General features: G+C 36.9%; 1 protein-coding gene across 4 annotated transcripts in view; it reads left to right on the plus strand.

The window, feature by feature from the left end:
- Positions 1 to 22,617, plus strand: part of atp11b (ATPase phospholipid transporting 11B) — a 68,572-nt gene that overhangs the window by 23,229 nt on the left and 22,726 nt on the right. For all 4 annotated transcript variants that reach the window (XR_003673854.1, XM_028443740.1, XM_028443739.1 and 1 more), the window contains exons 8-26: positions 1,374 to 1,421; positions 1,596 to 1,660; positions 3,411 to 3,492; positions 3,584 to 3,734; positions 4,582 to 4,779; positions 5,840 to 5,998; positions 8,074 to 8,261; positions 9,722 to 9,790; positions 10,031 to 10,104; positions 10,394 to 10,497; positions 11,244 to 11,425; positions 13,416 to 13,619; positions 13,747 to 13,900; positions 16,133 to 16,235; positions 16,322 to 16,467; positions 17,364 to 17,423; positions 17,651 to 17,778; positions 19,761 to 19,899; positions 22,318 to 22,383. Coding sequence is in view for 3 of the 4 variants with exons in the window: in XM_028443740.1 (XP_028299541.1) it covers positions 1,374 to 1,421; positions 1,596 to 1,660; positions 3,411 to 3,492; positions 3,584 to 3,734; positions 4,582 to 4,779; positions 5,840 to 5,998; positions 8,074 to 8,261; positions 9,722 to 9,790; positions 10,031 to 10,104; positions 10,394 to 10,497; positions 11,244 to 11,425; positions 13,416 to 13,619; positions 13,747 to 13,900; positions 16,133 to 16,235; positions 16,322 to 16,467; positions 17,364 to 17,423; positions 17,651 to 17,778; positions 19,761 to 19,899; positions 22,318 to 22,383 (2,320 nt within the window). In the remaining variant the exon portion in view is untranslated. The remainder of the gene's footprint in view (positions 1 to 1,373; positions 1,422 to 1,595; positions 1,661 to 3,410; positions 3,493 to 3,583; positions 3,735 to 4,581; positions 4,780 to 5,839; positions 5,999 to 8,073; positions 8,262 to 9,721; positions 9,791 to 10,030; positions 10,105 to 10,393; positions 10,498 to 11,243; positions 11,426 to 13,415; positions 13,620 to 13,746; positions 13,901 to 16,132; positions 16,236 to 16,321; positions 16,468 to 17,363; positions 17,424 to 17,650; positions 17,779 to 19,760; positions 19,900 to 22,317; positions 22,384 to 22,617) is intronic.

Consider the following 22,617-nt stretch of genomic DNA (forward strand, 5'->3'; position numbering starts at 1 on the left):
TTGGGGATAAAAAAAAATAATCAATTTTTATTGAAATAAACACCTTAAGAGCAATGTGGCCTTAAAGTGTTGATTTATGTTTCAATATTAAACTACCAGCATAACCATGTTCTTGGAAATATCCGGATTTCTATCATTGAGTGACTTTTCAAGCAGCTATTTAACTATAACTACAGCTTAGCATAGAAACATATTGTAGATTTTTGGGGTGCAGTGAAGGCACTCATTATGTCTGAGTGTAATTGATTTGTAAGCAATGCATAAACACAGATGTAGCTTTCCACAGAAACTGCAATTAAAAATGAATCTCACTTTATTGACAAAAAAATACACAAATTGAAAACAAATGTACACAAAAGGACCGAAAATACACAAAATGGCAACAACAAAATGACATTAAGTGAGTACAAAAACCAGATAAACAAAATGCCAACAAAGTTATTCAAAATGACAACTTAAATACACAAAAACACCAAATAAATAAAAATAAATTACCCAAATAACGCACATATCGACAACAATAATACAGAAAATGACAAAAACACTGAAAATTACTAAAACAAAAAAACACACAAATTGACAGCATAAATGCACAAGAGGACAAAACATATGCAAAATGGGTTGGTTACTGTGACACTCAGAGTAGGTTAAATGCAAGCTTTTGATTGGTTCGTTGAGTGTTTTTCCACATACTCCTACAAGTAAACACACAAAAGTACTCCAAAATCACACAAAACGACAGCAAAAAAAATGCTTAAAAAAACCCCAACAAATCACCCAAAATGCACAAAAAACACACAGTGACAACTAAAATACACAAAATGACACAAACAAAAAATACCTGAAATGAGCACAAAAACAGCATGTACTCAATCACAACATTGACAAAATACACAAAAACACCATAAATAATACAGAAAATGACAAAAACACACAACAAAGACAGTCAGAGGAGGTTAAACGCATGCTTCTGATTGGGTGTTTTTCCACATACTCTCAATAGGAAACACACAAAAGTACTCCAAAAAGTGCAATGTGTATAATACAATTTCAAAAGCACTTGTTTCAAAGACTTTTAAGCTGTCATGTTGACCAATAAAAAACTGCTTGATTTTAGGTCAACTTTGTGCTCACCCTAAAAGACTGAAATGTAAGCTGGTCTGCTTCCAATTAATATTTCTTTTGTGTTTCTTACCCTTTGGACATGATCAGTAAGGTGATTGAACACAAACGTTACTGCTTGTGAGCTTAGGCTGCATAGGCCTAATAATCAAAAGACCATCGATTGTGAAAGGGACAGTATTAGATTAACTAAGAACTCCACTTACATTTTTCTGTTTGTCCACATGACCAAAACACTGTCATTCTTCCAGGTTTGTCGGTCGTCTTACAGTGACTCAGCATGGAGAAGAAATCGTCAGGTGAGCACAGCTTAACCCAGCTGCGACGTCCAATTTGGATGAAATCAAAATTACATTTAACGTTAATGTTTAATTAAGCACCAAAACATTTTAGGTTCCATTATATTCAGCTGCAAAGCTTTTCATCAATGTGTTGTTCAAGTACTTTTGGTTTTCTTCATCTTTCCTCATCAGACCACTGGGACCAGAGAACCTGCTGCTGCGAGGGGCCAGGTTAAAAAATACCAAAGAGATTTTTGGTAAGTTTAAACAAACTAAAGTAGAAGAGAGCTGAGTTTAGCTTCTTACATTTAAATGGACCCAAACCTGCTTTAAACAACTGAGAGAAATACAGTTTGTTGTATTTTAGCTTCCTACTTCCTTTAAACCCTTACTGAGTGGGTTGGGTTTCTGTTTCCTAAATCTATTCACACGGGTTTTACTCCAAAAACATAACCCGACATCAAAAATGCCCAACATTAGCTATAAAATAACAGGAAAATATATAAAATGACAACAAAAATACAGAGAATTTACTACAAAAAACACAACGCGACAACAAAAATACACGAAATGACATAAAAATATACATATTGACAACAAATATACACTATAATTACCCTTAAAACACCAAAGATGATGAAAAAATACTCAAATGACTCATATGTAAAATGACTCCAAAAAATGTAAAACGGCAACAAAAATACACAAAAACCATGGCTCTCCCCTGTGATTTTTGGTAAGTTTGAACAAAGATAAATAAATACATGTTGAGGAGAGCTGAGTTTAGCCTCTTACTTTTAAATGGACCTAAAACTGAGAGCAGTACAGTTTGTTGTTGTTTATCTTCCCACTTCCTTTAAACCGTTACTGAGTGGGTTGGGTTTCTGTTTATAGATCTATTGGTACGGGTTAGATCGTTTAGCCAGAGTTTAAACCAAACATGGTGAAACAGCTTTTAGTTGTTTTGCTGCAAAGAAACAAACTGCAGCAGACATGTATTAAATGCATTATACAAATAGATTTACTTTGCTATCGAGAAAAGTAAAGGTATCTCATGCTTTAGCTTCTTCTAAATTCACCCCAAGAGCTTTAAAATAAAAACAAATGGCTGCCTTTGAGAATATCTACCAAAATAAAAGTTTCCTTATTCCTGCTGTGACGAGGCCTAGTCCTCATTGTTTAGAAGACTTTTTATGTTTCATAACAGAGCCTTCCTGTCCCTAGGTGTGCACTACAGTCAGAACAATGGACTTGTAGCAACCCAAAGCTGTTAAAAATCTCCAATGAAAAAGTGTAGTTTCCATATTTTCTGGCCTTTTGTTATGCGCTTTTTTCTCCTGTTTTTGTGTATTTTGGTGCTATATCACCTTAAATGTGCATAAAATGTTATCTGTCAAGCTTTAGCAAAGGTTGTCCTCTGTGTGGATATATAAAACCATGATTTGTGCTGTAAACTCTGGAAAAATGACAGAGAACAAAAAGGGCTTTTGGAAAATAAAAGTCTGACTCTCTGGTCTTGAAGTCTATCCAAGCATTTAATGGAACGAAGATATTTTTTTCTATCATAAGGCTGTTGTTCATCTAGAGCAGACATTAGCAACTGGCGGCCCTCAGTCTAATTTTGTGCAGCCACCAAAGTAACTGCACGAAATGTTCTCAAATACACACAAAATGACCAAAAAACTACACAAAACGACAGCAAAAAGACAATACACAAAACTCAATACAGTACGCAATAGTCAATGCTTGTAATACTTCAAAAACACAAAAGGTGACAAAGAATGCACAAAAATAACTGAAAAATAACAGGAAAATGTATAAAATGATTAAAAAATTTTTAGAAAGTTTACTCAATAAACACAACCTGACAACAACTATATACAAATGACCCCTGAAACACCAAAAATACTCAAAAAATGACTACAAAAATTTTCAAGCTGCACTAAAGTGAGGTGTAATACCCGAAAAGGCTTGGGTCTTAATAATGGCATCACTGTGCTGTTGCAGCTGTAGCAGTTTACACTGGAATGGAGTCCAAGATGGCGCTGAACTACAAATGCAAGTCCCAGAAACGCTCTGCTGTAGAAAAGTGAGACGACGTCAGAGTTTGTAAACCTTTTGCTTCCCTGGGCTAGTTTAAGCCTAGTGAAACAATTGTACATCTTATTCCCCTGTTTCAGGTCAATGAACACGTATTTAATCATCTACCTGGGCATTTTGCTGTTTGAGGCCATCCTGAGCACCATCCTGAAGTACGCCTGGCAGTTTGATGATAAATGGGACGAGCCTTTCTACAACAAAAAGACTGAACAAGAGAGAAACAGCAGTCAGGTTTGTCCAAGCTTTGAACATCTGAGTAATACTTAATAGTGTCCTTAGATTCATGAGAAAACAGGAGAAAAGACGTGCCTGTCAGCAAGCGAGTGTGCTGGCAGAACTGCTTCACCTGCCAACACTGATCTGTCAGAAAACTGCAGCTTTTGAGTATTGTAGCAAGAGACAGAAATAACACTCTGTACAAGAAACACCAGCAACAAATACTTTCCATTGGTGCAACTGGTGCTAATGTCACTAATTATCGTCCCTCGATAGTTACAAAGCGCAAAAAGTGACCAGTAAAAGTCTGTTGGGTTTTTGTCTGGTGTAAAGCAAACTAGATTTGCTTTACACCATTGGTTTTATTTTTTTATGTTATTCTGTTTAGCATGTTTGGGTTCATTAAAAAAGATTTTTTTTTTCCTCTGTAGCTGACTTCTTAACTGTCTCCTTATTTACTATTTTGATAATATCTTTTAATGTCACACAGACAAATGGTATAAATTGGTTTGCCTGCCCTGCTTTTGTTTTGGTTGGTCAATGTTCTGATTTTAGTCCTGAAATTTTAGTCCCATTTTCACTCTATTTTTTACTCTATTTCTACTTTTGACAATTGTTTCTCTTTTTTACCCCTTTTTTTCCTACTTTTCTTTTCTTTTTTCTTTCTTTTTTTCCCTATTTGTTTTTCACTTATCTCCTATAGTTTTTTTTAATTTTTATTTCATTTAACAAACCGATCGCAACGTTGCAAAATTTTTATCTTCCTGCTTTTAAGTTGGTTAAAAATGTTAAATATGTTTGTGTTTACTGTAAGAAATATTCACTTTAATTTCTCCGCCTTATTTTTCTTTCTCTCTCTCAGATATTGGAGTTCATCTCAGACTTCCTGGCATTTATGGTTCTTTATAACTTCATCATCCCCATTTCGCTCTACGTTACCGTGGAGATGCAGAAATTCTTAGGCTCCTTTTTCATTGGCTGGGATTTGGATCTCTACCATGAGGAAAGCGACCAAAAGGCTCAGGTTAACACCTCGGACCTCAATGAGGAGTTGGGGCAGGTATGGAGGTCAACATTTGTTTTGTTCCTGTGGTTAAAGAAAACTAACTAATGCAATTACTAAAAATATTTCTGTCAGCCGTTAAGAAACACATTCAATATGTTATTAGAGTAAAATAAATGTATTTAATTAAAAGAATGACTACAGATTGAAGTATGAGACAGAAAATGGAAACCAACATTTCTAAAAAAATAAAATAAAATTAAATGAAGCAAGTGTTTACTGTCATAATCAGCAATTCTAAAATACTGTACATGTGTTTAAATTATCGAGCATCGAGATGAGCCAGATGAGGTGGCTCGGGCACCTTTTTAGGATGCCCCCTGAACGCCTCCCTAGTGAGGCCTCCCTAGTGAGGCGTTCAGGGCACGTCCCTCCGGAAGGAAGCCCCGGGGAAGACTCAGGACACGCTGGAGAGACTATGTCTCTCGGCTGGCCTGGGAACGTCTCGGGGTCCCCCCGGAAGAGCTGGAGGAAGTGGCCGGGGAGAGGGAAGTCTGGGCCTCCCTACTGAGGATGCTGCCCCCGCGACCCGGAAACGGCTAAGCGGGAGAAGATGGCTGGATGGATGGATGGATGTGTTTAAATTAATTGTACTTGTAACTGATTGCACATTTTTGTTTAGTTTTTTTTACTTTAGTTATTATCGTACGGAAGCTGATTAGGGCCAAATTTAATAGAGAAAATTATTTTGCGCAAATGAAGAATAAAGTCAAAATTTTGAGAATAAAGTTAAAATATAATATTGTGTATTCACCTATTTTGCTGTAGTTTGTCCATCTTTATGTAATTAAAAATAATTACAAAAAGTCTTCACTAAAGCACTAAAGGAGAGTAATCTGAGTGCTACTCCAAATGAAATCCATAACCATTAACAAACATGTGCAATAGTTTTTTCACCACTTAATTGTGATTCAATAAAGGTTTGAAATGACGCTGAATCAGCATTTAAAAGCACAAAATGAGATGTGCTGATGTCCAGAAACCCTGGACTGCGTTTTTTAAATGAGGAAGTAATGGCTGTGCCATTTAACATGCATGGTGCTACTATCTTTTCCAGGTGGAGTATGTGTTTACTGACAAAACGGGCACGCTGACAGAAAACGAGATGCATTTCCGCGAGTGTTCAATCAACGGGACCAAGTACCGGGAAGTTAATGGCAAACTGGTGCCAGAGGGAATGACAGACGATTCACCAGATGGTTCTGCACCTCACCTGGTAACACTAACACATATTTACAGCCTTACTTTGCTTTTAACGGACACACACGCCATGTTTCCACCACTGCAGCCACAAAGGATTAGATTTGATTTCTTTATTTTGATCATGTCAATGACAAATTAAAATCAGTTTAGACAGTAATTAAATAAATTAACATCAAGAAATAACAAAACAGTATCTTGCACCTTCAAATTCTTATGCATCTCAGTTTACTGTACATGAATGAAAAGCAGTAAGAAGAAGTATCTAATCCTATCCCTTTCACTTTTTTCTAGATTTCCTAACTGAAATAACACTGAAAACTATGATGTGAATAAACAGTTAATGCAATATAATACTTACATAGAATCCATGAAATAATGTTTGTTTACATTAGCCATACCACCTCTACAAATAATGTCATATCCCACAACTTTTTACTCCAAATACAAAGCAATGCTTCTTTTTTAACAGAATTATGTTCAGGATTATTTTAAATTCAGCACTTAATCTGTTCTACAAATGCGAATACAGAAGCTTTTCATTGTTTTACGAACGCTGCAAAACTTTTTGATTTGATAACCTCCCTCTCTTTCATGAAACATTTCCTAAATATATTTTGGTAACAGATAATTGCTTGCTTTATGTAACACTGAATTTTGGATTTAAAAAACATTATGAATCTACATTATGAACCATTTTGATTACTCTTTTTTGCAGAATAGAAAGCTGTTTAAGTGAGGTTTTGTAGGCGTTTCCCATGCCTCTGTATAGTAATCTAGAAATAAGGCAAAATGAGTAAATTATACACAATGTAGAGTGATTTCTGATCCAGACTATTTGGATTGGTTGAATGTGAAGTTTCTAGCAATTGTCAGCGATTATCACTCCCAAGAATTTATTTTCATTTACTCTTTAAGGGACTGATTCACAAAATGTTTCTTAAAATGTGTGCAAATGTCACTCCACGTGCTAATAAAGGGGTACGTACCCCAGGGAATCAGGAGTGCGCATTTCCCTCTAATGAATTTGTGAAGTAGGTGGATCTCACAAGGGGAGCCAAAAAAATGGGAGGAGGAAATGCAAATAAATTATTGCAGTGGGCGCAATGCAATTCATCAAATCTGGAACTGTTTGCGGTAGTTGTTTTAGCACAGGAAAATAGTACGACTGACAAGCAGGTGCAAACATGCACGCAGAGATCCACTGCAGTAAATGTTGACGCACAACTCGAATGAGCTTCTGTGTCTTTCTTTTTTGACCGTAAAACTTTTGTGTTGCGTTGATGGCAGGAGCATCAGGCCAGAATCAGCTGAGCAGCATGCGTAATTCACGCAGCGATGATACAATATCACAAATGACAGTGTGCGTGACAGAGTGCTGTTCAGGAGCTCAGACCTGCTGGATGATGCTCAATAGATCATCTTCAAATGGTTCTGATCGACTGATTGACACACTCTGTTGCTACATTAACTCAGATCAATAGGACAGTTTCTGTCCAAATCTGCTTGTTTTAAGAGCAAAGTTACTGGACCTAGCGGCGCACCCGCATTATGTTAGGGGAAAAATATAGGTTTTAGTTTAGGTTTTAAAGTTCTTTTTTTGTTTTGTTTTGCTTTTTACATTATTTGTTTACCTTGTTTAATAAACATTTATTAATGTTTAAAAACAATTATAGAGCATAATGATGGAGTGAACTAGTGATAAAACACTACATTATTAAATGTTTGTTCAGCAGACAGAGAAGTCCACCAGCCTCCAATTGAACTTCCTCAAATGTCATTGTGTGCTTCTGTGCACTCACCTCTCCATGTTGAACAATCAAAATGTTCATTTAAATAGGGCGATCTCAACCACGTCTATATGTGTACTTAGTAGTGGCACAATGTTGGTACAGCAGGTGAGCAAACAGCGCCACCAAAGGATTTAGGGACGCACCTGGTTTACCACCCTTTATTTCAGATCTTAGTGAATATCTATTTTTTGTCGAACCTTATTTTTTATTTTACTGAATTCCGAAGGAAAACGCCTTTTTTTAGAATTCTGTTTGAAATGGCTGAATCTCACTAACCTTTTCCTTTGTTTCTGCTCAGATTGGTGAGGAACTGTTATTCCTGAGTGCAGTGGCTCTGTGTCACACGGTTCAGATCAGCTACGACCAGCCCGACTGCCTATTGGCGGGAGGAGACCCGTTTTCACATGCCAACGGTTTTTCATCCAACCACATGGAATACTACGCCTCCTCTCCAGATGAAAAAGCTTTAGTGGAGGCAGCAAAGAGGTAGAGTTTTTGTTGAATTACCAAATACATTTAAAAAAAAAAAAAAAAAATACAATAGGAATGTAAAAAGGGGAGCGACCTATTTTCATTCGGTATACATTTAGGTGGGCTTGCCTCTGGCGTAATGGTGGCTGTGAGCTCTGCCTGCTGTACACATTTATTGGTGGCGTCAGCTGCTTGGGGAATTCAGGGAGCTTGGACCGCTGGCCTCATGTTACTTTTGGTGTCACAGAAATGCATCACACGCAGCATGTTTTTGTCCCGGGATTTGTTGAAGAACCTTGGGAACTGGGATCTTAAAATATACAGTTTGATGTAAGGTAATAACGAGCTGTTCAAAAACAAACAGAGAACCTGCGTGTGATAATTAGGAAATGTAATCAGTGGTCAGACTGTCAGCATGTGAAATGGTGACAGGCTGCTTTTATGTATGTTAGGCAGTGTACTGTAGCTTTATAGTTATATACTGCTATATATACAGTGGTTTCGTGATTTCACATTTAATGCTATTTCTTTGAGTTTTGAAGAAGAATAGTTAGAATGTTTTACCTGACTACAACATTTTTTTACTTTAGAAAACTATTTAAAAACAACTATAGAGCATAATGATGGAATAAACTAGTGACAAAACAAATTTTTTAAAAATCTAATTTTGTAAATAAGTGGAAAGAAACAGTATTTAATGCAGTGGTTCACAACCTTTTTTGGATCGTGACCCCATTTTGAGATCAAGAATTTCTGGCGACACCAAAGACATTTTTTTTTCTAGAATTCATTTTTGATCATGTTTGAACTCAGATAATCTTTTTTTCTGCAGTTTAGTTGAACTAGATTTATATTTCATAAAGTGAAAGTATAGAAATACAGTTGTTTAAGATTGTTGTTTTAATTTAAAAAAAGAATAATCATTTCATTTCTTAGTTTTTCAGGAAATTTCAGGCCCCATTGTTGAAAAACACTGATTTAGTGGCTCCTGAAAAGATTTATTTCTCTAGTTTTTATCATTTCCAGTCATCTCATGTCTGGGATGGGACCAAGACTGACACTTTATTTGTTAATTTTCCACTCTCTCTCTCACCCTACCCCCTGTAGTGCCATCACGTACCCCCATTTGAGAAACACTGGAATAGAGTATAAAATATTGCTAATAAAAAGTTACTTTTCTGAGTTTTCTTGTTATTCCAGCTAAAATATGTAAACTTTCTTGTTATTATACATCTCTGCATTTATTTTTATATACATCTTTTACAATGATATTTAATTTTCTTTAGAACAAATCAACTCTGCATTAAATATTTACAAATGTAAGCTTTTGTTTGGCATTTGGATCTTTTATTGTTTCCAACACGCTCCATAAACTATCTGTTTGGATCCTATAATGGTTTCACAACTGTAAATACAACATCTATAAGCGGTCAACGGTTAAATGAGTGATGTGTTGTTGTGTGTTTGTTCTCCAGGATTGGAGTGGCCTTCACTGGAACCAGTGGGAATACCATGGAAATCCAGACATTTGGAAAGTCAGAGAAGTAGGTTAACCAAACATAGTCAAAAGTCCTGTTCAGGTCTGAGATAATGTGACAGTGAGCTGTGTGTGTGTGTGTGTGTGTGTGTGTGTGTGTGTGTGTGTGTGTGTGTGTGTGTGTGTGTGTGTGTGTGTGTGTGTGTGTGTGTGTGTGTGTGTGTGTGTGCGTGTGCGTGTGCGTGTGCGTGTGTGTGTGTCAGTCACAAGTGTTTTTACAATGATTGTACCTTGGTTTGTCCCTCAGGTATAAACTACTTCATGTGTTGGAGTTTGATCCCAACCGCAGGAGAATGAGTGTCATAGTACAAACTCCCTCAGGTAAGGTAGCTCATCGGATATTTTTGGTGCAACTATTGAAAAAATTGTTAAAGCACAGCAAAAACAAATCACACATTTTAAAAGAAACTAAAGTAAAATAAATTACAATTGATTTTGATGATGGCATATATTCCTAAGTCTATACAAAGGACTGCACAACAAAAAATAACAAAACAAAAAACACACAATGCTTTTAATTTTTGTCAAACGTGTAAAAAATAAACATAAATGTTTGTGGTTGTTTATTGATGTTGTGCGTCTCTTAACTATTTTTATCTCTTCTTTTCAGGAGGTCAAATCCTTTTCACCAAGGGGGCGGAGTCTGCCATCTTTCCTTTTACGACCGGTGGCGAAATTGAAAAAACAAGATTGCACGTTGACGAGTTTGCCTTGGTACATTTCATTTTTCTTTGTTTAAGGAAAATATTCCTACTAACACAAATCGCTTCACTGTCACACACTTTAATTTAGTGAAAAAAATACTTCATATCAGAGGTTCCCAATCCCAACCTTTTTTGGGTCGTGACCCCATTTTGATATTGCACTTTTTTTTTTTTGAATTAGTTTTTGAAGCGTGCTACAAACACAGAGTAGCCAGGATTAGTGCGCAAAGTGACAAGTGCGCTACCTGAGATATATTTATACTGCATTTCATTTAAACTAGATTTATATTTGAGAAAAGTTAAGTATAGGATAGGATCATTTGATATTCATTGTGTATTTGAAAAATAATAATAATAATAAAACACTGCCTTATATGGTTTGCAGAGCTTTTTTTTTATTTGCATAAAAGCGAACAAACATGACCTTTTCTTCTTACTTTCAGTGTTTCTTCAATGTGTCAAGGGTTGACATTTCCAAGTGTTACAATGATTACTTTTGGTCTCTGTCGCTACTTGCGCCAAATAGACTGTGAATTTCTTAACACAATACACACACACACACACACACACACATCCAGCCCTCGCATCATGTCATTAGACATCAGCACCAAGGACTCGGTGCTCTGGTCTTTGCTGAGGCCCCCCGGGGGGAATATTTTCCTCCGTGTTCTACCCTCATATCCAGCCCTTTCATATGTCATATGCTTTTCTTACTTACCTTTCACGTCACGCATTTTTCTCCCTTTCTTTTTATAGAAAGGTTTGCGCACTTTGGTGGTGGCATGTCGCCACTTCAGTGCAGCGGAGTACGTGGAGGTGGACAGGCGTTTGAACGCTGCTCGCACGGCGCTGCAGCAGAGAGAGGAGAAGCTGCAGGAGGCCTTCAGCTACATCGAGAGAGACCTGCAGCTCCTGGGAGCAACGGGAGTAGAAGACAAGTACACAGATACTCCAAATATATCCGTCATTGTGTCCTTAAGATAAAGCCTTACACTTAATATTAAATCTGTGGTAGTGCCCTGTAAAATACCTTTTATTTTTCTCCAAATTCCTTTTTATTTTTTTTCCAAATTTCATGTTTTCCCACATTCATTTTTTACAATTCTGAATTTTTTTTCAAAATATTGGTTTTTAACTCCTCTGAGAAAATAAAATTAATAGTAACCAAAAAAGAAAACCATAATTTAACAAAAATGTATGTCAAAATAAAAATCTAATACCAATGTAAAACCATGTGCATGCTACAATTAAAAGGTCGATATAAATTGTACTGACATGGGTTAATTCTGACTGCTTAATTATTCATAATCATATGTCATATAAGGATGTATGAGAGCAGCATTATGATTTTGGTTCAGCGACATACGTTTAATCTGATAAGTTGTTTATCTAACGTGATTTTATTACAGTAGTCCTCAAATTTAGACATCGCAGTAGGCCTGGGCAATATATGAAGATGATGAGTTTTCTATTTTAGCAAAAATTACAGTACTACCTATATCGATATTGTTTTAACTACTATTCAGAACAACAAGAAAAACACAGTTAGATGGATTTCCGAGTGCATCCCAACCCAGACCTTCCCTTAAACAAGCCACAATACAGAACTCACTCACACATGCTGTCCCTTATGTTGTATATTTTGCTCCCTATCGCCCAGCCCTAATCACAGTAAAATTATAGTATTTGGCGTCTGCTAATCTTACCGTAGTTTTAGATAAATTATTTGATTTGTTTTAATAGTTCTATGTCCATCCCTCTGTGCTTTGCATCATCCTTGGTTTTAGTCTGCTGGATTAAAGTATAGTACCAATAGTAAACCGTGCACGTGCCACAACAGGCCTCAGGTTTTTTTCACAGGCAATAAAAGGTGTATGTGTGTGTTGCTGCTGTGACTGAGACTTGATCAAAAAGACATTGGTGGAACACAGAGAAACGTGACAGGTGGAGGATTTGTCTGTAATAAAGCGTGTTTGGTCAGCAGCGTGATGTTGACGTCACCTCACTGAGCCTTTTGCTCTAATGTTAATATGTTTACACTCGCCATCTGCTGCTCTCATAAGCCGCTCGCTATCCCCACTCCATCACCCCGCTCATATTCCTTTTTCTCCTCGACCGCTGCTTCTCTGTCTCATCAGTCGCACAATCTAAGGGATTCCTCCTGATATGGACAGAAAATATAGTATTTTCTTCTTTAACTCAATTATTTTAAAACATTGCCTGCTGTCAAGAAAAATAAAAAACACACATTTAATCTCACACCTTTCTTAGAGTTTATAATAGTTACATTTATACACAGAGGATTTTTGCATTTTAAAGCTCATCAGACAAAATTCAGAAGCTAATATTTTCATATATTTTACAAATGTTAAGTTTCTCGTCAAACCCCCAAGAAGATTTATTATTACGACGGTGTATTATCTGAGCACTACGAGATTAAGGTTGTAATATTTCGAGAATAGTAGTAGTTTTATGAGAATAAAGTTGTCATTTTATCCAATTAAAGTTGTTATATTTAGAGAATAAAGTTGTAATTTTATCAAATTAAAGTCATAATATTTCAAGAATGGAGTCGTCGTTTTATGAGAATAAAGTTGTACTATTTCGAGAATAATCATAGTTTTATCAGAATAAAGTCATTATTTCATCAAATAATTAAAGTCGTAGTATTTTGAGATTAGTCGTAATTTCATGAAAATAAACCACAGACAAGATCCTGATTGTATTTCAATTATATTTTCATAAAATTATGATTATTTTCTCCAAATATTATGACTTTGATCTTGTAGTGCGCAGATTTTTTATTTTTTTATTTTAATGTGGCCCTGATACGCCGTTGTATATTATAGATTGACTTTACTGTGTTTGTATACAGAAACCTGGCTGTGACTGAGTAGACTACATTTCTCTCTCCTTTGAACTTTTCAGACTCCAAGACAAAGTCCAGGAGACGATCGAAGCTCTTCGTTTGGCAGGAATCAAAGTATGGGTGCTGACAGGGGACAAACATGAGACGGCCGTCAGCGTCAGCCTCTCCTGCGGTCACTTCCACAGAACCATGAACATTTTGGAGCTCCTGCAGCAGCGCACTGATAATGACTGTGCGGAGCAGCTCCGCGTACTCGCCAGGAGGTTAGTGCATGGAGGCAAAATGCAAATAGTACAGGAAGAACCTTAGTGGTGTGTACCTTTTATGTATTCATTATGGTAATTAATGCGGCACCTTTTTGTTCTTTCTGGTACTTGCTCTTGTTGTCAGGATAAAGGAGGACCATGTGATACAACACGGGTTGGTGGTGGATGGGGCCAGTTTGTCTTTGGCGCTCAGAGGACATGAAAAGCTCTTCATGGAAGTGTGTAAAAGCTGCTCAGCTGTGCTGTGCTGCAGGATGGCCCCCCTGCAGAAAGCCAAGGTACTCATCCACATCTTCATCCTAACTTCATTATCTCCACCAAAGAGTGTTATTTTATTTGCTTGTCTGTGAACTTTTCTTACTCAAAAATGGATGGATGGATTTTGATGACATTTTCAGAAAATAAGGGGATCATCCGGGTCAATATCCCAAATCTGGATCAGTTTTAAAATTTTGAAAACTCCTTGGCCCTCATTTATCAACCTTGTGCATTTTTTTATTTTTTTTGCCTGCACATGCTGTCAAAGGTCAACACTACAGGAAGTGCAATCTTTTTTAGACGGCAATGCATGTTTTGTTATTGCAATTAAATAAATGAATTTATTTTTTTACATAATTGTGACCATCACCAACTCTCCCTAAGGAAGGGTAAGAAACACTTTATTAAAGGGAGGATGTAAAAAGAAAGGGCAGTGTTACACCTAGGTGAGGGGGAAGGGAACAGGGAAGAGAGACTCAAGGTAGAAAATGGAAAGCGTGGGAAAGAGTTGATTATTTTAAAGTGAGAGTGAGATGTGATGTAGTTGTGCATATTGTTGTACAAGCCATTCTGGTGACAAGTGTGAAGCTTAGGTATAATGGTGGTGGCTGTGGACAGAGGGAAGGAGTGAGTGGTTAATCGTCCCATTTGGTCGTACGACAGGACCAATCCCAGCGTACAAATGATCGGGTGTAGATAATGATGGCGGCTGAATTCCATTGTCATTCACATGTCACGTCATATTCCTGGTTCGGAGGCCCCGCCCCCTGAGGTAAAAAAAAAAATACTGGCAAGAAAATAAAAGTTTCCGAGATGAAAATTAGCATTCTCACATCTGAGGTGAAGTAAAACAAAGACGTCCTTTTTGGTATTTTGAAAACTGGAATTTAAGGAGCAAATTTTAACGCTCTTTGGAAGAGAATAACGGAGGCAGTGAACAGCGTTTCCGTATTTGAACGGACTCAGGCTTAGGTGTGAATTAAATTCCCAATAACTAACTAAAGCAATGCCTAATTATGGTTTAAATTAAATGTTTCTCATCCACAGCCTAAAAGCTTAAATCCCTGCTATTTGATCAAGACAAATTTGGTTAATAAAAAGTGGTGAGCTCGTGTAGGGTTTGTCAGTGCGTTTATTGAAGGAAAACCAAAAAAGTGCAGGTATCGGTAATAACGTGGGCTTTTTTAAATTCATTTCATCTGTTTAGATCTGTTCTAAATGTGTGTCTGTTTAATGCTTAAATGACAGCTGAGGTTTGTTTAATACTTTTTTTTTCAATCTCAGGCAGATTTTGCTTCTGAACCACAGATCCACACACTCAGGTTTGCGTAGACGAGATCAGACCTGTCGTGAGATTTGACTGTAGCGTACGATCACGTCAGAATTGATAAATACCAAAGCTTGCGTGAATATGGTCAAACGCACATCGTACGCTCATATCTGAACGTAGGTTTGCTCTTATTTATTTGTTTGTTTGCTTGTTCCTTAGCAGGTTTATTAAAAAAGTACTTAACAGATTTTAACAAAATTTAAACCAAAGATAGACCTTACACCCTGAAAGGTTCAGTTAAATTCTGGAGGGGATCCAGATCAATATAAAACACCCTCTGTTTGATCACTGGTGAAAATTCAAAACTAAGAATCTTGATTCATAATTGACCGATCTTAATTAAATTTGACTCTGAAATGTCAAGTTTATTACCCTACTTAGTTTCATCTGGATCGGATCCGTATTAAACATTTTATAGCATTATTGTATCACACTATTGATTAATCACTAAACGTTTTCCACTGTGTAACCTTTCAATTTTTGTGGTGTTTGTCTTGATTATTATTGTTTTCCTTGTCATTTTACCCACTGGAGGTCCTTCTCTAATAACACATTGATTAGTTGCTAGGTTAAAGCTCCTATATCATGCTGTTTTGCTCAGAGATGCAGGAAGGAATCGCAATAATACTTTGGGGGTGTTTTTGATAAGGAATTAACATTGTAACAAGGTTAAAAACTGAAAAAAGTTGATTTAGCAAGCATGATATAGGCCCTTTAAGTGTAGTGTTGCCATTTTATGTGTTTCCTGAACATTTCTAAAAAAAAAAAACCCAGCGCCAAAGACAGTTTTATAATTGCATGATCTTTTTTCTTGTGCATATTAAATGTATATTTTAAGTTGTCATTCAGCCCTTCTCTAGCTGTTTGAAAGCTGTCCTGAATAAACTCACTCTAGGTCTGAGTTTCACTTTGTTCTGTGCAGATTGTGCGTCTCATAAAAACCTCTCCAGAGAAGCCCATCACCTTAGCTGTTGGTGATGGAGCCAATGATGTCAGCATGATACAGGAGGCCCACGTTGGCATCGGTGAGACACTGTGACCTCGTCCCTCGCTGTGTTTGCTTTTAAAAGTGTGATTCCTAAATCTCCAACGCCTGCGTCGTCTTCATCAGGTATCATGGGGAAGGAAGGTCGTCAGGCCGTCAGAAACAGCGATTATGCAATTGCCAGGTTTAAGTTCCTGGCCAAACTCCTGCTGGTCCATGGACACTTCTATTATGTTCGCATAGCTACACTTGTACAGTACTTTTTCTACAAGGTGAGGTTTGCACGTCAGAGGTTACTTTTAACCCCCAGGATGTCTAACGCAGGATTTTTCAAGCAATGTGCGCACCAAATAAAACAGCAGTTAAAGGGGTCACGCACCCACACACACACTGCTAAAATGTATTATGTATGTATTTATTATTATTATTAATATTAATATTATTATTATTAATAATGTATTTATTCATTACACAGAGAAATCCCCACGACCCTGAAAGTATGAGCAAGTGGGTCTGAAAATGATGGATGATATCATTTAAATATATAATAAAATTCTAAAATGTAAAAAAGAAATGATATAAAACAAAACAGTATTTAACAGAATAAAGTTAACTTGTTTTTGTTTTTTTTAAACTTTTATTCAAAATATGAAAGATGACAATGTTTTTTTTTGTTTAATTCCTATTCAAGACACTTTGATAAGAATTACTGCATATTGTTAAATGCACTCTATTTGAAAAAAGAAATGTGAAAAATCCTAATAGATTGTTTTTTATTCTTCTTAGAAAGAACAAATATGAAAGTGTGTATAACATACATTACATGGCCATTAAAGTTGATTCTGATTCTGAATTTTTTTTTTTATGTGTATTTGATTCCAATTCAAGACATTTTGATAAGAATGACGATATAGGTAATATAGGCTACAAACTTTATTTTTTTATTTTTATTTTTTTGGTTTTCAATGACAAGGTTGAAAAACACTGGTCTAATCGATAATAGACATTACATATGCATGCTCATTTGGAACTACTCTTTTTCCTTCATTATATCTTATTTTACCACTGTGTTTTATTGGTTGCTGAATTAAGGAAAATGAACTTTCATATTTGGTACGTTGCGTACAGAGCATTTTAACTTAACTCTCCTCCTCTCTGTCTCCTGTAGAATGTGTGTTTTATCACACCCCAGTTTTTATACCAGTTCTTCTGTTTGTTTTCACAACAGGTAAGTCTTTTTTCTTCCCATCTGAACGTTAAAATTATGTTAAAATAGCTCTTTTTTTTGTCATGCATTTAGCAGACTTACAAATAAGATTAATATTACTGATGTGCATGAAATTTAACAGCGCGTGGAATCAGTCACTTATTGTTTTCAAGATATGCAAATAGAATAAAGTTGATGAGTAGTTATCTAATTGTTGGTGAGTGAAACTTTGTCTCTCGTCGCATTAGACTCTTTATGACAGTGTTTATTTGACACTGTACAACATCTGCTTCACCTCGCTGCCCATCCTGGTGTACAGTTTGTTTGAACAGCTGGTCCATCCACATGTACTGCAGAGCAAACCTGCCTTGTACAGGTAAGACTATGTAATCACACAACAGCATGTGTTTCATAACAGGAAGACATGTCATACCGATGACTCTATTGACATTTTTACCATTTCCATCACAGGATCTTATTTCACTTTCACTATTGCATAACTGTAGCTCAGGGTTTAACAAAAGGCTGAATAATAAATTAACTAAATAAAATAAACGAATAGATAATATATAAAAAGCTTCTCTTAATCGAACGAGACTATCCAAATTAAAAATAAATTTAAAGTTAGTTACTTAATTCAATTCAACTTTATTTGTATAGCGCAATTTCCAACAGTCATCTCAATGCGCTTATCAAAATATAAAATTCACAATAAGAAAGAAAAAAACCCAACAAGATCCACGTGAACAAGCATTTAGCGACAGTGGGAAGAAACAACTCCCTTTTAACAGGAAGAAATCGCCAACAGAACCAGGTTCAGAGGTGGCAGCCATCTGCTGTGACTGGTTGGGGTTAGTAGACAGAAGGACCAACAGAACAGCATAGAGAGACAGAACATCAGAGTGTCTCAGACTAGTTGAGCCTTGAACCACAGATCAGGAATTGACATCATCAGCTTCACAACACCTGAAACAGAGCAGAGAGAGAAGGATGAGGAGAAGGCACTGACTGCAGAAAAACATGATGCATTATTATCAAGTCAGCCTGCCTTGGCCTTGGGCCTCACTCCCAGTGGCCTAATCAACACTTATTATAAAAGTGACAAATCTCTTTCCATTTATTGGTAAGCTAACAGCGACTCCAAGGTCTGTAAATGTGATCGTTCACAGACGAGCCCATGTCCGCTCTAGTGGTTAGGTTATGTTATGATTCAGTCTTGTTTATACGGACTGTAAATCATAACCAGCTACATCAGAATTTGAATCTCTTCCCGTTTTATGAACCGGAAATGCAACCGTTTACGGACGGGCCCACGTTCGCTCTGGCGATCAGATTGTTATGATTCAGTCCTTAGCGTATATAAAAACAAAACGAGAAGTTCTGTATTTCTACTTGGATTTTGGACTGCAATGTTGAGTTGGTGTTCAACATCATCAATGAAAGGTTTCCACATTTTTTCAATCGCATGTTGTTTGGCTCATTGGATGTAAGTTATTTTTTCTAGTGGAAAGGTCGACAACATCTGATTTATTCAGTGGGTGGCACTGGGTTTGTTAATCTTTCCAATTTTGTGCGATACATTTTTTATTTGTGCGCAGAAAGAAGACTATTGTCATTCAATTTGCATTCACTAATAGAGTAACAATGTTTTTCTAGATATTTTGCAAACAGAAACAGTTTAGGTTCCAATATTATCTGTTTGGATATTATCGTCTTCATTATATTTTTAACATCTTCCCAAAATAGTTTCACTCTTTACTCTTTTTAATAGAAATATACTTACAGTGCAGTTACTGTATTTGAAATTGGCATGTTAGATCAATTAAAGGCTATGGGGATTAAACAGTTGTGACCCAAAAATAATCTATGACCACAGGGTGCAACAGTAGACAAGAGAAAAAACGCTCTCCTAAGGGGCCTCTACTCTCCACAACTGTTTTTGTCCTGTTTTTGTAAACAAAAGAGGGTTACGTCAACACCTTTAACTTTTCCTGATTATTTAGAGCAACCAAAAGCAGCACAAATTGGCATTTTGAATGAAAAAGCTGCTGAATGACCTAAAACACAGACTGAATGCTTTACTCCAATAGGAAACAATGGGATATTTACAGGCAAATAAGGCCGTGTGACATCATCAATCACGTAAAGATTCAAGATGGCGAAACACAGGCTCTAAAACTGTAAAGTAGTCCCATTTTTAAAAGTTAATAAAAGGAATGCAAAATAATGCGTTTTTGCTAGGCATAGATCTTCTGATAAGTACATTTCAAAGATTATCTGCCACATTTGTAAAAAAAAAAAAACAGTGCAGGATCCCTTTAAAGTAGGTATTTAAGAAGTTTTTGTTGTTCCTTTCAGGGATATCAGTAAGAATGCTGTACTGTCCATGCGGACTTTCTTGTACTGGACTCTGCTGGGCTTTGCTCATGCCTTCATCTTCTTCTTTGGATCGTACATACTGATGGGGGAGGACACCACGCTCATGGGAAATGGACAGGTCAGTGTTTAAGTGCATTGGGATTGTACATGGTGCAATTCTCATGATGAATGTGTAACCAAATGTAGTAGAGCTGATAGTGTGTTGTTGTTGTTGTTTTACCTGCCGGTATCTCTGCAGCCACCCGCTTCCTCTGATCCTTTCATGACTGTCTATTCCATTCATATTAACAACTCTTCTCTTTCCTTCTGTGTTTATCTTTCCATTTTTGTCTCTGTCTGATGTGTGGTTTATCAGAAACTTCTCACCTTAATTGGTTTCTTCTCACGGTTTCCTTTTGTTCTCCCTTTCTTTTGTTGATTACACCTTTTTTTCCTTCTGCTTTCACGCTGTGCATGTCTTCAGATCTTGCGTGCTAACAGGCAGCTGGTAAGAGTCTGCTCCACAGTTGAATGCATGTTTTTGTTGGGTGGGGGTTTATTAAGTGCGTTTTTGGGGAAAGACTGAAATGTTTTTTGATAATGAAATGTTGATGGTAAGGCTGTGGAAAATGATATGATGGGGTGGATATGCTTTCCATCATCTTTAATTGTCAGATATATTGGCATGCTGGAATATAGGGCCTGTACTATGAAGCTGGTTTTGTATATCCAAGGTTATCTATCCGTTAGCGAGCTTCACCTCACCAAACATTCTCTGTCAGAATTCACCTGTACTATGAAGCAGGATATAAACATGTTAACTAAAGTGAGGTGATTTCAGCCTGCGATGTGTGTGCTCCAGCAACAGGGGTAGAGATTGCAACATCAGACCAATCACAATCACAGAGAAACTGTGTGAGCAACTTACGTCACAATTGAGGAATCATTCTTTAAAAATATGAAGTAATAAAATCCATAATTTAGACCAAAAACAACACTGTTGTTGCAGAAAAAGCAGGAAGAAAAGAACACAGCAGGAAGCTGCTGACACTGTTAATGTGTACATGATATAATAATAATCCATGAGATGATCAATTTCACGTTATTATAGCACAGGCGTGTTTCTATTCACTTAGTCCCGAGGGCAGGGCGATATGGACCATGGAATCATCAAACTGTGTCTTTCATTCTGTTCTGAGAATTAGTAAAACCAAAAAGTAAGCTATAAAATATGAATATATCATTATAGATTATATTGTAATTTCCTATACTGCAAAAATAGAAATCTCAATATATCTTGAATCTCGATATATTGCCCAGGCCTAGTAGTCATCCTCAATTTATCTCACACACTGGGATGAGAGCATGTTGTTCTACTGTAGTATGTTCCTGCTGATGCTGACAGCATCGTTATAGCGTATGAATTGCCTAAATCGCCCGTGATGAGTCGCTTAAACATAGTCGCGCTTTTTGCTCACTTCATCGCTTCATCTTCACCCCAGTGACATGACCACTGGGGGAGTGACGTGAGTAGAAACTCATTGCCGATTGGATGTCGCGACACAGCGTCACTCGAATTCGCTTGAAAAGTTCCAAATTTTCAACTTTAAGTGACATCAGATCGTGCGATTGAGTGGCATCGCTTGACGTTTCAATATTGCCAGAGTTGCTAAAGTCTCGTTCGTTGTGAATGTACCTTAAGAATGGGCTGGTCATTTCCCAAGAAAACTGATTGGATCAGGAGGCGGGACTTTTTTACTCTCTCAGATCTTATCCAGCACGAGACCTGGTCCCGACCAAGTTAGGTGTTCAGCCTCAGTTACCATGGTGATTTAGCCCGGTAAGAAGTTAGCCAGCATCGTATTACAGGGTACACCGATTAAATCTGAGAAGTTAACGCGACGAGGAATTCCAGCTTCGTAGTACAGGCCCCTAATGTGATTAATCAGTATGATAATACCATGCAGTTAAGAAAGAAGATTTTGTACAGTACTTGATTTAGAACCAAAACTAGAAAGCAACTACCATAGTCCCCGAGCTGGTGTTACCCTAGTCTGTGTAATGATACACCTTACCCCAAGTTTTGTTATCCTTGGATATCAAGACTCCAGCAGAATCCTGAATTGGCAGGAAACCAAAGCAAAGCTTCCCACAGTGCAGTGCAGCCTTCAGTTTCTCTCAGTAGACTCACAGTCAGTGGGCAAGGCCTCATAACGTCATGCTGCTCATTAACAAGACAACTGACTTTAAGATGTTGTCACTCTGCGTTACACTTAGTTAATCCTTGGAGTTCCTAATTCTACTTGTCCCATTTAGTTTGAAGCTTTTACTTTAATCATTGTTGAGGTGATGCTGGAAATATCCTCATAAGTGGAAGCAACAGTGACTTTTAATTATGAATTCAGAAACAGGAGAAGTAACCTCTGGGTGTCGATGTTAGGTTGTTACGCTAACTATCGGATACGCTGCCAGCAAACACTAAATATGCATGTCCACTAAGTCTTTCTTTGAATTGCATTACAAAGTGCTTCCTAATATGGTGTGTCTGTGTTTGTAGATGTTTGGAAACTGGACCTTTGGAACGCTGGTGTTTACTGTGATGGTCATCACCGTCACATTGAAGGTAATCTGAACAAAATCTCTAAAGGAAATGAATCAATGGCCCCTAGTGTGAATTAAGTCATAATACCTCAGAAAGTTAGGGGTTTTTTTTCCTTTCATAATGGTAGAAGGTAACGGTGTCACTGAACAGAGTGACTGAACAGAGATGAAGGGAGAATACACCATCACTCAGAGTATTACGAGCATGAAGTAATTTAGCATTACGAGCATGAAGTAATTTAGTTACCAATATTTT

This window comes from Gouania willdenowi, chromosome 4 (genome assembly GCF_900634775.1).
Source record: "Gouania willdenowi chromosome 4, fGouWil2.1, whole genome shotgun sequence".
NCBI lineage: Eukaryota > Metazoa > Chordata > Actinopteri > Blenniiformes > Gobiesocidae > Gouania > Gouania willdenowi.